The 13,875-nt window shown below is 43.8% G+C and overlaps 1 protein-coding gene across 4 annotated transcripts in view; it reads right to left on the reverse strand.

Annotated features, from left to right (window-relative positions):
- Positions 1-13,875, reverse strand: part of HYDIN (HYDIN axonemal central pair apparatus protein) — a 93,103-nt gene that overhangs the window by 13,198 nt on the left and 66,030 nt on the right. For 3 of the 4 annotated variants that reach the window (XM_069966383.1, XM_069966381.1, XM_069966382.1), the window contains 19 exons: positions 13,378-13,537; positions 12,639-12,811; positions 12,165-12,363; positions 11,977-12,076; positions 11,766-11,865; positions 11,289-11,457; positions 10,828-11,069; positions 10,584-10,704; positions 9,195-9,399; positions 8,881-9,116; positions 6,978-7,129; positions 3,715-3,904; positions 2,996-3,110; positions 2,606-2,857; positions 2,377-2,519; positions 2,085-2,300; positions 1,778-1,938; positions 1,601-1,695; positions 1,203-1,413 (listed from right to left, as the gene is read on the reverse strand). In XM_069966383.1, coding sequence (XP_069822484.1) covers positions 1,203-1,413; positions 1,601-1,695; positions 1,778-1,938; positions 2,085-2,300; positions 2,377-2,519; positions 2,606-2,857; positions 2,996-3,110; positions 3,715-3,904; positions 6,978-7,129; positions 8,881-9,116; positions 9,195-9,399; positions 10,584-10,704; positions 10,828-11,069; positions 11,289-11,457; positions 11,766-11,865; positions 11,977-12,076; positions 12,165-12,363; positions 12,639-12,811; positions 13,378-13,537 — 3,240 coding nt within the window. Of the gene's footprint in view, positions 1-1,202; positions 1,414-1,600; positions 1,696-1,777; positions 1,939-2,084; positions 2,301-2,376; positions 2,520-2,605; positions 2,858-2,995; positions 3,111-3,714; positions 3,905-6,977; positions 7,130-8,880; positions 9,117-9,194; positions 9,400-10,583; positions 10,705-10,827; positions 11,070-11,288; positions 11,458-11,765; positions 11,866-11,976; positions 12,077-12,164; positions 12,364-12,638; positions 12,812-13,377; positions 13,538-13,875 lie in introns of those variants that run through there. The other variant, XM_069966384.1, reaches the window with a different exon arrangement.

Here is a 13,875-nt window from a genome sequence, read left to right on the forward strand (position 1 = left end):
GGTGGGGGGCGATCGGAGCGGCGGCGGGGGTGGCGATCAGAGCGGCGGCGGGGGGTGCGATCGAGCCGGCGCAGGGGGCTGCGGATGAGCGGGGGGCCGGGCTGCGAGCGTGGGGCCGGGCTGCGAGCGGGGGGCCGGGCGGCGGGAGGCCGGACTATCGCGCGATGACTGTTTACACGGAACGATCGGCGAATTATTTGCCAACTACGAACGACGATTTATGATCAAAATAAACGATCAAAGATCAAAATAAACGATTTTTCGATCGTTCGCCGCGTTTACACGTACGATTATCGTTCGAATTCGATTGTTATCGCGAAAATTCGCCCGATAATCACTCCGTGTAAACTTAGCATATTAATGCCCCATAAAGTAGATTCCCCCACAAAATAGTTTCACCCTTATTTCCCCCACACAGTAGGTATATACATAATAGTACCCCATACAGTAGTTCATTTCCCCAATAACGCCACAATACTGCCCCACAAATAGCTGACTTCCCCCAATAATGCTTATATTACAATCCGCTGCAACGTCCTGCGGGCCACCTTAGAGTGACTGTACCACCAGGCCCAAGCAGAAGCACTGGAGGCGGGCCGACCCACCCTTGGTGGGAGGAAACCCTAGCCCCTCTATGATAGGGTTCCATTGATTCTAATGGAGTCACGTCATGGAGGGGCTGGGGTTTCTTCCCACTTAGGGTGGGTCGGCCCGCCTCCAGTGCTTCTGCCTAGGCCTGGTGGTACAGTCACTTTAAGGAAATCTATTGATTTTCGTGGCGGGCCAAAAATCCAGGGCCAGAGTTTGACATGCCTGACCTAGATGATTCCCATTTACATCCCATTGTGAGTTTACAATACCCTAAACTAGGGCTAGAGGTTCACATGTGACTATGCTGCCCCCCTTTCCCTTCCCTTGCTTCTATCTTTACAGTTTATACAGATCACTGCAGGAAGCATACATGACACAAAATCTATGTGTTTATACATTTGTATTGTAAGAATGAGGACCATGCCGTGGTGTCTTATTTCTATCTATGTATGATGCGTCACATTTCAGCAAGGTGAATCCCAGGATGATATTTTACTATTGATCTAATACCTGTATATAAGAGTACAGTGTATTGAAAACATGTACACAGAGTCTAAAAAAAAAAGAAACATCTAAATTAGTAATATATACATTCACCACCAATCACTGACCTGCAGATCAGATGACCTTCAAACTCTCCAACTTGTGTAGGAGAAAACTTAATAAGAAACTCAAACTTCTCCCCAGCCGGGATAATGCCACTTTGTGGGTGCACACTTAATGGAGAGGCTTCAGCTCCCACAGGCACCAGTGAGGACACACTTTCTAGGACACTGGATGGGCGGCTGTTGGTGGATGAGCTGCATGCACTGCCCAGGGGCTCTGCCAACAATATACAGCAATGGTTATACTGAAGCTTCACAATTCAAGGGAATCAACAATCTCACTCTGTGACATAACTGCTGAAGCAACATTACAGGCATATACGCCTTAGGAACCCTAAGATGATCTGCAACCAGAACAACATCAGAGCTGTGGATACGCTAGCTTACCAAGAACCTGCACCTACCTCCTGAGTCTGCTTGTCCAGCTTTCCTCTGATTTTCCATTTGAACCTGCCAGAAGAAATGTAGCTGGACTGGGCCAGTGTTCTGCATAAGGAACCTGCACAAGTAGGGAAAAGTCTGTTAGCTGAATGGTCACAGGGTAGCGCTGCCCTCTCTCTCTTTCCCTCTATGCTGCTCACTTGTACACGCGTGTCTGATACAGCAGAGTGTCCCTGAAGTGCACAGGCTCACAACTAGCTTTGTACTGGGCATAATCCACAGTAGCAGTAATCAGCAGTTCCACCTCTCGAGCCTCCTCCTCAAGAATCACGTGAGCTGGTTCTGGATCAGTCTCAATCACCTGCATACAAACAGCAAATGATCAGTAAGTGGTTGAATGAGAAGAGCTGCTACATATAGAATTAACCCAACTTCAGATGCCTAGCCTGCAATTTGATGAGACAGACACCAGTGGACATGCATGTAAAGTTTTAGTGACCAACTTACTTTCTTCTTGGGATGCTTGCTGCCTGCCCCTTTGCCACTGTCCACCCAGGTCACTGTCCTCATTCTGTCATCCCAGTCAGCCACCTGATCAAGAGGATGTGGGAAGGCGATCCGGGACACCTTGCACATCACTTGAGACTTATTTAATACTACAGCCACATCTGACTTCAGGGTGACAGTCACATCTTTGGCACAGCCAGGGTGAATGTGTCCTACCTGTTGGCAGGATTGTCAGTTAGGTTTAATCATACGGGTGTATTGAGGTATTTTGTAATGCAGACAAGTACGCTACCTGAGGGGAAAATTCCAAAGGGGCCTCTGATGGCCACTCAAACCTCATAGCATCTGTTTGGCTGCGGTTTGTCATAGTAAACGTCACCTGGTATTGCTTTCCTATGTGGCAATCACCAAAGACAATGTGCTCAGTACGAGCAGCTGTAAGGAACATGACATAAGACTTCAGTAAAAACAACCCAAGTAAAGAAAAGCAGAAATTTAGACATACTATATCACATCCTCACCTTCCACTACATCGTCTTCCAGCTGCCTGTCCAGATGAACTAGCTCTCCAGGGCTGTGGATGTTATCTAAGGTCAGGTCTTCCTTATATCCCTCTCCCACAAGTTGCACACAGTTCTTTTCATACTGATTATCCAGCACTGACAAATGAAGAGCACCCTCATAGCGCTGTGGCTCCGGGGGACAGAACACCACTCCAAACTCTGCAGTCTCCCCGGGATGCAGGATCAGAGAGGCAGTGTGAGCACGGTGTCCTGACAAACGGAAACGAAAGAGATCATGAATCCAGAAACTATGAATTGATTGCTAGGTTTCTGTATGCATTGAGTTTAAAATACACTAGTACACACAGTACTATACACCTGCACCTAACCTGGAACTGCTCACCATACCTGATCCTGACTGGTCTAGCTGTCCTGTCTCTGTCCAGGCCGGGTAGATGCAGTGAGTGTTTGGTTTTGGCTTTAAACAAAATGCAAATCCTTCATCTGGCAAATCAATATTCAGCTGAGTAAAGAAACAAGGAATTAATACAGAGGTTCAAAGTGATGAGTCAATGCTGATATATACACTGTTGCAGGCGGGCAAATACATAGTGAGTAAATACTCTTTGAGGGCATGCAGCTAGAATATGAAGTTCATATTTCAGTTCACAAGAGAGGAGCAACACAGCCGAGGCAAAAAACATAATAGGAAGCTAAGCTTTATGGGATGGGATACAAACGTCCAATGTAACAATTTACTCCAGGAGATGCAGCCCTCCAAAAATCCACATGACATTTTATTTACCTTAGGGCCAATGTTTCAGCTAGTCAGTGGAGTTTCAGCTAGTCAGTGGAGCTAAACTAAAGTCAGACCTTTAGTGAATAAAACTTCTTGTGGATATCGGAGTTTGAAGTGCTGCTGCTTGGAGTGAATTGTTAATTTCTGTTATTCAGTGAAACAGGAGGGTAGATACATAGTGAATACTCATGGTAGTGCATACAGCTAGAACATACAGGTAACATTGTTGTTATGACAAAGTAAGGGACTAAAAACAGAGGAAATGAATCTGATGACCAATGATGGTCATGTGTCTACAGGGGAGAGGGACATGGTGCAGTGTGCCCACCTTTGCAGGGACAGAGCCCTCATTTTTTAGGACAAAAGGCAGTTGTTGACTCTGACCAATCAGAAGTCTCTGAAAAATAAGAACTGGGTTTCCACGCTTGTTGCACAGTGCTGGCCGTAGAATGGTTACACGAGGAAGATTGCCCTCTCCACTGATGTCAAAAGTCAAATTGCGGGATTTAGAAAGGACACTAATAAGGAAAACAGCAGAGAACAAGTTAACTAGAAGAAATTAAGCAAAAGATTCTACCATACAACTCTTATTAACCACTAAAGTGACCATTTTACTGAATGTCCCATATTTGTTCCAAACACAGTGAAAACCACAACCCCTTCCCCCCCCCCCCAATGACCACACCCTGTTGTCTTGTGTAATAAAAGGCAACGATCAGCCGACATGAACAATGTCGGCTGATGGTTGCAGTCGTTTGTCTTTCAACATGTTGAAAGACAAATGACTAATATAGCAGTGGTCTGCTGCCATCGCTCCGTGGAATAGGAGCAGCGTCAGCAGACTGCTGCTATCTTCTATGGGCTGCCCGGACAATCTAGTGATGTCACTGTACACTAAACTGACTCATCATCTGACAGATGATGTTGGTGGAGTTATGGTTTGGGCTTGATGTAAAATCACTGCACGATCCCGTTACTCTTGGGAACATAAGCTGCCGCTAGAGCAGTCAGGCTGCGGATTACCCCTCCCAATAGAGGACACAGTAAAGTTAAGCTCTGGTGAACATTCATGTGCATGGGGGGGGGACAGAACAGAGTAAGAGTACCAATATGTCAACCTTACTGTGTGTCACTGTATACACCATGAACATTTCATCAATTTTCTGTGTATCACTTTATACACTGCACAGAATATCATACCTCACTGTATGCCACTGTATACACTTCACAGATACCACCATCTTTTTGTGAGTGACTGCATACACTGCACAGATATTACCTAAATATATGTGCCACTGTACACACTGCAAAGTCATCACCACCTCACTGCCTGTCACTGTATAATACTACACAGAAATCACCTCCTTACCGTATGTCACTGTATAATACTACACAGATATCACCTCCTTACTGTATGTCACTGTATAATACTACAAAGAAATCACCTCCTTACCGTATGTCACTGTATAATACTACACAGATATCACCTCCTTACTGTATGTCACTGTATAATACTACACAGAAATCACCTCCTTACCGTATGTCACTGTATAATAATACACAGATATCACCTCCTTACTGTATGTCACTGTATAATACTACACAGATATCACCTCCTTACTGTATGTCACTGTAGAATACTACACAGATATCACCTCCTTACTGTATGTCACTGTATAATACGATATCACCTCCTTACTGTATGTCACTGTATAATACTACACAGAAATCACCCCCTTACTGTATGTCACTGTATAATACTACACAGATATCACCTCCTTACTGTATGTCACTGTATAATACTACACAGAAATCACCTCCTTACCGTATGTCACTGTATAATACTACACAGAAATCACCTCCTTACCGTATGTCACTGTATAATACTACACAGATATCACCTCCTTACTGTATGTCACTGTATAATACTACACAGAAATCACCTCCTTACCGTATGTCACTGTATAATACTACACAGATATCACCTCCTTACTGTATGTCACTGTATAATACTACACAGAAATCACCTCCTTATCGTATGTCACTGTATAATACTACACAGAAATCACCTCCTTACTGTATGTCACTGTAGAATACTACACAGATATCACCTCCTTACCGTATGTCACTATAATACTACACAGATATCACCTCCTTACTGTATGTCACTGTAGAATACTACACAGATATCACCTCCTTACCGTATGTCACTGTATAATACTACACAGAAATCACCTCTTTACCGTATGTCACTGTATAATACTACACAGATATCACCTCCTTACCGTATGTCACTGTATAATACTACACAGATATCACCTCCTTACTGTATGTCACTGTATAATACTACACAGATATCACCTCCTTACCGTATGTCACTGTATAATACTACACAGATATCACCTCCTTACCGTATGTCACTGTATAATACTACACAGATATCACCTCCTTACTGTATGTCACTGTAAACATTGAAACTGGGATCATGCACTGTCAGGATGGCACCACCATCTTACCAAATGTTACTGTACACTAAACTGACTCATCATCTGACAGATGATGTTGGTGGAGTTATGGATTGGGCTTGACGGAAAATCACTGCACAATCCCGTTACTCTTGGGAACATAAGCTGCCACTGGAGCAGTCAGGCTGCGGATTACCGCTCCCAATAGAGGACACAGTAAAGGTAAGCTCTGGTGAACGTTCATGTGCATGGGGTGGACAGAATAGATAACTGTTATATACCTGTCGTTATAACTTTCAAAATCTAAATCAACAGTAACTGTGATATAAAGCAAGTTTGCAATTTACATTCATTATTTATTTTTAGTTATCATGGAAAGCACGGCACTTCCTGTTTTCTGACCCTTTTTTCTCAAAAACAGTGTATCCCAGGCCATCTGAGCACTCACAGAGAGAAGGCAGTCGTGACTGATGGACACTATGGGGGACATTTATTAAGTCCGGCGTTTTCTGCGCCCGACTTAGAAATGTGTGGACTGCCTCTACATAAATCCCGTGCACACCGATGCGCACGGCAGGAAATCTACGCCACCTTAGAGCTGGTGTAGGTTTCCTGACTATATTTCTGCCAAAAAAAATGCTGAATAGCGCTGACTCAGGGTCCCCACCCCCTACACACCCCCTCCCTGGCCCCCCTGGCGTACCAGACGGAAAGTGCCGATTTGCGAATATTTTATTATATTTATTTTAAAATTATTTGCAAATGGGCACTTTCCGACGAAAAATACGCTTTTGACTCTTGATACATGTCCCCCATTGAGTTGTCCCCTGTACTGGCCGCAATTCCTGTGGTTATTCTGTTTTTTACAACCAGCACAAGTCAGAAAATCTGCCTTCAGGAGACTGGATCTGGATTTCTGATTTCTGAAGTTCAGCTTTGTTTGACAATATGTTAACGGAAAAAAAAAATGTATATTGAATGTATATTGCAAACTTGCTTCATTTCACATCTACTGTTGATTTATATTTTGAAAGTTATAACGACAGTGACACGTTAAGCACTGATGTCACCAACTGAAAGAATGATATCACATTATCGTGTGAGCTAATATAATTGAAACAAGTACCTGGCAATCCCTTCAACAGTAGCTTCAAATGAACAATGGTAGGTCTGCATGCTCTGCGGGGTAAAAGAAATGCTTGCGTAGCTGTGACTGTGGCTTGGAATACTCATCCGTTGTGGCTGGACCTCAAAGATGTCAGTGATTCGAGCTACAGACTAGAAAAATAAAAGTCAGATATTGAAATTAGTATTAACCTGCAATAATGAGTTCACCAGTTCAACAGAGAGCTACTTTATATTACAAAACCAGCTCAATGCGCAGTGCGCGCAGTGCGACTTCGTCAGGTCCTTGACAAAGTCGCACTGTGCCACGCAAAGGGTTGAGCTGGTTTTACTCCCTGTCCACATTTTGATGTCCAATGTTGCAGGTTGTATTGTTTGGCATCTTGGCACTTGTATTACTATGCATTGGGTTTAATTGCATATAGAATGAGGTGGCAGTGTTAATGCTTCATTGATACTTGTATTGTGTATTTATCTGCACCCATATATCTATCTGCATGAGCATATTCCAGGTTTTTCCTCTATAAGTTGATATTTACTGCCATGGACAGGGTACATGTTTGTACATTTTTAAGTGTTTAACAATTTTTTGTGCTCTAATAAAATTATTTTTTGTTCAATATATAAGGTGTGCTTTTATACAGTGCTTTCTTTCTCTTTTTGAATATATTGTGATTTGTTTTGGCACTATAGCACTCTGTTTGATATCACTTTGTGATGCCCTCCCAAAATCCAAAACCATTATACCACACAGTAACACTGACAGATATTCTATACTACACTATTCATAAGAGCAGACTGCTCTGCTATGCTACACCACATAGGAGAGCTGACAGATCTTCTATACTACACCAAAGCAGAGAGCTGGCAGGTACTTTAAGGTACATCACTCATCAGAGCAGATAGCTCCGATAAGCTACACCACACCATACAGGAGAGTCAAACTAACCACAGATTATAGCTGACAGGACTTCTTTGATCACTGCACTATAATGTAAAACATCTAATGTTGCTTCTGTATCTGAATATGCACTGGGTAATGCTACTGCAACAACAAGGTTGAAGATGATATTCCCATTGGTACATCTATAAGAAAAACAGATCACTGATCTCAGGGAGACCAGCCAAGGATAACACTGCCGGCAGCGCTCAATGCAGTGAAATCCTAGGTGCATTGCTCTCTGGGAAACATGAATATGCAAAGAAAGAGCCCAAGGAACCCACCGGTGTCTTCAGCAAGCCGGGAACCGGTTCAGTATCAGCTCCGGCGGCCGAGGGGTTAATGGGGTGGGCTGCAGACAAACTCGCAGCAGGGATCTCTGCTGCGTGTTTGTCTGCCATTAAAAGTATAGGGCCGGGATCTGCAGCGAGTCTTGCTGCAAATACGCAGCGAGGGGACTCGCTGCAGACCAGCCAAGTGGATTTGTAGCCTAGAGATATCCGTGAAACCGAAGTTGATCTTGGCTGGTCTCCCTGAGATCAGTGATCTGTTTTTCTTATGGCTCTACTAGGCATTGCTCCCACCTAGCCAGAATCCTGCTCTACACTGATGAGGGGCAACACCCCAAACAGCTGTCTGTGGATGGATACCTGACCTTGGTTTTTCCCTTGTCATTACATTGACTTATAGGGCCACTTAATATGGTGGTTTCACTACAGGAGCCACCCCTTGGCAGGGTCCTTCCCGGAGGGATATCTGGCAAGTCCTGTGTTGAGAGACTCTTAAATGAGGCTCCACGGGCGCTTTCTTTGCATTGGTACATCTGTTAACTTCTGATATCCTGAAATCTATTGTGTGGCTACACCACAGCACTATTGCTCTGATGAAGCATGTCTGTTCTTTTACTCCAGATCATGCTGGGTAATTCTGGTTTAATCATTTAGTCATCAAACCTAATCTTTACCTTAGCAGACAGTGGTTTGACAGTAAGAGCCACATCACAGGGAACTTTTCCAGAATTGATAATCTTGAAGCGAGCAGTGGATGTTTGTCCCACCAATACATTCCAAAATAGAAATCGGTTCTCTTCATGCAAGTATATCCCACCAGATGGGAGAGGTGGTAGACATTGCAAGATTCTGGCATCCCCTACAATGCGATGTTCTTCAAATATACTGGCAATGTCATCTGTAACAAATCCTGGCACAAACAAGAAATGATGATCATGTACTGTCCTAGTGGGTTATCTAGGAACTCAGAGTCTTAATGAGCCTTTACCTGGAGTGCACACTTCACTGATGAGGCGGAAAGGAATCCCATTAGGTTGGTCTTCTGGGTTTCGATCAGAAATATCTAGAGCCAAAAATTCCTCACTTTTCCCCAGTTGGTCAGCTAAACACTCCACGCTGATGATCTGCTGACCCCCAGGAGGAACGGTCCCAAAGCCGGGTGATATGGTGAACATGCCCAATGTAAGACGAGCCTATGAATCAAATCCACCCGGTCATAGTCTGATTGATAGACATATCACAAATAGTTTTTATTGGTTTTGCAGTGTACAGCAATTTAGCAGATTATCTATCCGTGCAATAAAGACACAGATTGGTCATTGAAATGATCATCGGCTGATCATTGTCATTTAAACCTGTTAAAAATCATTGCCCACTGGCTGTGTACCACTACCTGGAGGGATGTGCAGCTGACGGCTGATAACACTGTAAAAAAATAAAGTTTCTATTACCTATTCTCCCCCATTGTTCTGCAGCCTTTCCCATCTCACTGCTGATGCTTCTTGCCCGGTATCTTCAGTAACAGGCTGTTCAGCCAATCACTGGCTGCGGCAGTGTCCCATCTCGGCCTTGTCTTAGGTGCCTGTTTCTACATAGTGCTGCTGCACCTTGAGCGATTTACAGAGTAAAGCCCCTATTACACGGGGCAACTGAGAGGAGCCAACAAGCCCTGTCAGCGCTCGCTTGCTCCTCGCTCTCCGTTTGCTGCCGCCAGGTGGGGGGGGGGGCGCTGCCCAGGTGATCGCTAGATCGTACGGGCAGCCCATGTCAGATAGCAGCGGCCTTCTGCCACCGCTCCTATTCCACGGAGTGACGGCAGATCATTGCTATATTCGTTGTTTGCCTTTCAATGATCCGCCAACAGCGTTCATGTCAGCTGATCGTTGCCTTCTATTACACAAGACGATTATCGGCTGTAGCGGCCAATATCGGTTGAGTATGGTCAATAATTGTTTCGTGTAATAAGGCCTTAACACTTCACCCATTTTTCTGTATAGTTTGGCTGGTAAACTGTCCATACCGAGCTCTTTACAATTAGTCATAGATGCCGTCGCCACGTCTAACTCCTCCAATGTCAGCGGGGCGTATAGGGTATTACTATCCAAAGCCGACAGTACCGGAAAAGATATATTGGCAAAATATTGCAGTAACCTCCAATTTAGAATTATATAGGTCCTTGTAATAATGTGATGGCCCCAAACCTCTGTGCACTTATCATAACCAGATAACTTCACACAGCTGCTTTTTACCTATTCACAACATTTTCTGTACCTTTGGGTTAAACCAGTTGAACCATGAAACCTATGTAGTCTTTATACAGGCAATGATGATGAGCAATAGCTCAAAGTAACAGCTGACAATAAAAGGGTAGACGTACCTGCCCGGATATACCCGTATCCCTCAGCTGGGAATCAGCACGCTTTGGTTTGCCTACAGCAATTGATTTACTGGATCCAGAACCTTCACGGGAACGAGCTCTCTTCATTCCATGGGCTGGCCTATGAGACACAGGGAAGGTGGTGGGGTCATGAACTGACAGGAAGGATATCATAGATCAGATGGGCCTCACAATTCTCTATAGTAACTTATCACTGACTGTGTTTTCAGAAAGATCTTCTTACCCCTTCTTAGCTGGCTGAATCATCACCTCACGGATCATCTTGCTGATGCTGTAACGAAACTCAAGCAGACCACAATTCTCCAGCGTGAATGAACACAACTTGCGGCTGCTCAGCAACATGGCTCCAAAGTTAATGTCTGAAGACGGGGTGAGGCGGTATTTGGTGAAGACTGAGGAGCCAGACACGCGGATTGGGATACTTGCAATTGTCTCACCAACATCAGACAGGCTGGGTTCAATAACCTGCAGGGAAGGCAGAAGGGCCATACAACATCAATAAACCTTCAGTGAAATAGGTTTGTCAACTTTACAGAACTTTAGGGATCTACTTGGGACATGATGCAGTTGTCTAGAGCTGCTTGTGCAAGTGATGTGGCATTGTGTTGTGATGCTGAGTGGAAAGGAAGGTGTCAAACTTTGTGTCCCTGACACATACTAACATTGACACTTCCTGTGTAATACCTGGCATTTCAGGATAGGTTTATCCATAATTTGCACTTCCTTCTTGGCTTGGAACACAATTTGAACCTGGGTGCCTCGGTCACTGGGGCTCAAGGTCCCTTTCTGTGGCAGGATGGAGAAGATGGAGTTTAGGTCAGGCATTCCTGGAGCAGGAGCTTCCAAGGAGAAACTGTTGGCAGAAAATTAGAGAGATATGGGTCAGAGAGATGTGATACAGCGGTACTTAAATCTTACTAGATATAACAATGATCAGAGACCAGCATCCAGTGTCTAATCATAGTCCTAGTAGTCACTCAGTCAGTCCTGTTATAAGGTCATTTATCACTACATCATTTTGCAAATCCTCCTTAAAGTTTAAAGTATAGCAAATACAGCTAACCTTTTACAATTTAAGAATTAGTCAATCCTGCAGATCGAACCTAGGGAAAGGTTCCATTAGCAAGTAATGTTATGACTGGAAACCTTTCAGTCATTTACCTGAAGCCAACCTCATACTTCCCCTTGTTCTTCAGAGAAAGAGTATGCTTAGCTTCTTCTAAGACCTTTACCACTCCAAAGTCCAGGCCTCCATCTGTACCTGTAGAGACACCAACAAGATGTGAGTATGTGTGCACAACATTACAAACTGTCTGTCATGCATGCACTATAAGTGTTAGTGACGCAAGACCGGGAAAAGCAAGACTTCTACCTTTAGGGAAGGTGATATCTAGAGCCACATCATAAGACTCTGCAAATATATGGATGTTCTCAAGCTGCACTATTCCCAAGATGTTCTCAACATCAGAAACCTATAAAAAAAGCATAGCAATGCACATAAGAAAACAGACAGCATCGCCTTGACACACTGACACACAGCTATGACATTCACCCTTTTACCTCCAGACGGATGAACTTCTTGATGTTGGTGGCTTTGGCTGCCTTAAAGTGAAGCTGTAAACTGTACTCAGAGCAAGGTGCCACAATACCCTGATCTTGAGATACTGAGAAATCATCACCCAGGTTCTCCAGACCTGTAACTCTCCAGGCAGCTGGTAAAAAAGTGCTATTCCTGAGAAAGATGGTTTTGGTGTCCTTCCTGTGAATGTCGAACATCAATGAACTATGGGACACTGCAGCATCACAACTCATCCTCTCATTACAAGCCATATCTTTCTTATGTCTTATGTCTTAGGCAGATGCCAGTCAAATATACACGCCCAGCAGAGCTGTTAAGCCATTCTGAATATTATACAAACACTTTATCGTCAGCCCCATTGGAGGGAAGACAAAGGGCAGTGCATCTGAGGAACAACAAAGCATTGTCTTCACTTCTTCACTTCTTTCAAAAAGCACAGTTATGCATCTACTCACCGATGCAGCAGCATCTTCTCAAAGTGAACCTGCTTTCGGTCTAATTCTAGCTCAGGACGCACACCTCTGCAGCAAATGTGGAAAACAACTGGCTCAGGATTGTCCTTAATGCAGCACACAATATTATCTTCAAACGCCCCAGGGGCAGTGGGATAAGCCCATATGGACAGCTCCTGAAATACAACAGACAGATAAGTCGATGTTTCTACCATTTTCTATATGTAGCATTTTCAGCTACTGCTATCTCCTACCCAATACTATATTGAGGTCTGAGATAGGGACATAAGGACGCGCAGGAGAATAAATTAGAAGAACTTCCAATACACCTAAGATTCCTTAGCACCTCTCTGGATAAACAGTGAGATCTGCCATTACATTTATGTTTATTTCACTGCCAGACTCTGGCCGAGAAAAATTATCAGCTTATGTAAAATCCTACCTAATTTTTTTAGCCCTACATAACAATATGATGAATACGTGGCTCCTGCAATTGCTAGACTCTTAGTAAACCAAGAGATTATAAAAGAGAGGATCCATATCTAAAAATGTGACTAAATAGCACCAATAACATGCTACAACTAATCTGTGACCGGTCAGTTCTGTAATCACAGTCGCTAATGTAAAGAATCAGCATATGGGCACCTCTGATGCAATAGAATATATTCTGTGTGAAATTACATTACAATGTAGGGGGCAGCTCTAAAAAACACTGGTGAGAGGACATTCGCTAGAAATATACCCGCTTCTCATTGGGCTTTAGACTCATGGCTGGGGGGTCCAAGATGAAGGTTGCCGCTTTCATGTCATACTGGAAGCAGAACGTGACCTCAGACTCCAGAGGAGACACATTGCAGATGGTCACTTTTTCCATATTCTCTGGATATTGTCCAGCTTTATATCTGTATAGGGGAAGAAAATGCAGATTGCACACTAATATAGCTGCATACAGTTGCCATCATAGCCATCACTTTCTAGCATCCTTTACTACACAATACTACACTGTTGACGCCCAAAAGCACCCCTGCATGGTTAACCTTTTTATAACATTGAAAATTGTGTAGTGACCGTGTGTCTGATAAAAGCATACAGGCTTCTCATGTGGTCAGGCCTGGTGTAATAGTAAATGTAGTGCAGTGAAGCAGAGCGGTTGCTGACAGCTCCACTGTATACTACAGGTATTTAAAAGATTATATTACTTGTGGGAGTTCAATGTGCCTGTGGAATGGATCCTCAAAGA

Source organism: Dendropsophus ebraccatus, chromosome 4 (genome assembly GCF_027789765.1).
Source record: "Dendropsophus ebraccatus isolate aDenEbr1 chromosome 4, aDenEbr1.pat, whole genome shotgun sequence".
In the NCBI taxonomy this organism is placed as follows: Eukaryota; Metazoa; Chordata; class Amphibia; order Anura; family Hylidae; genus Dendropsophus; species Dendropsophus ebraccatus.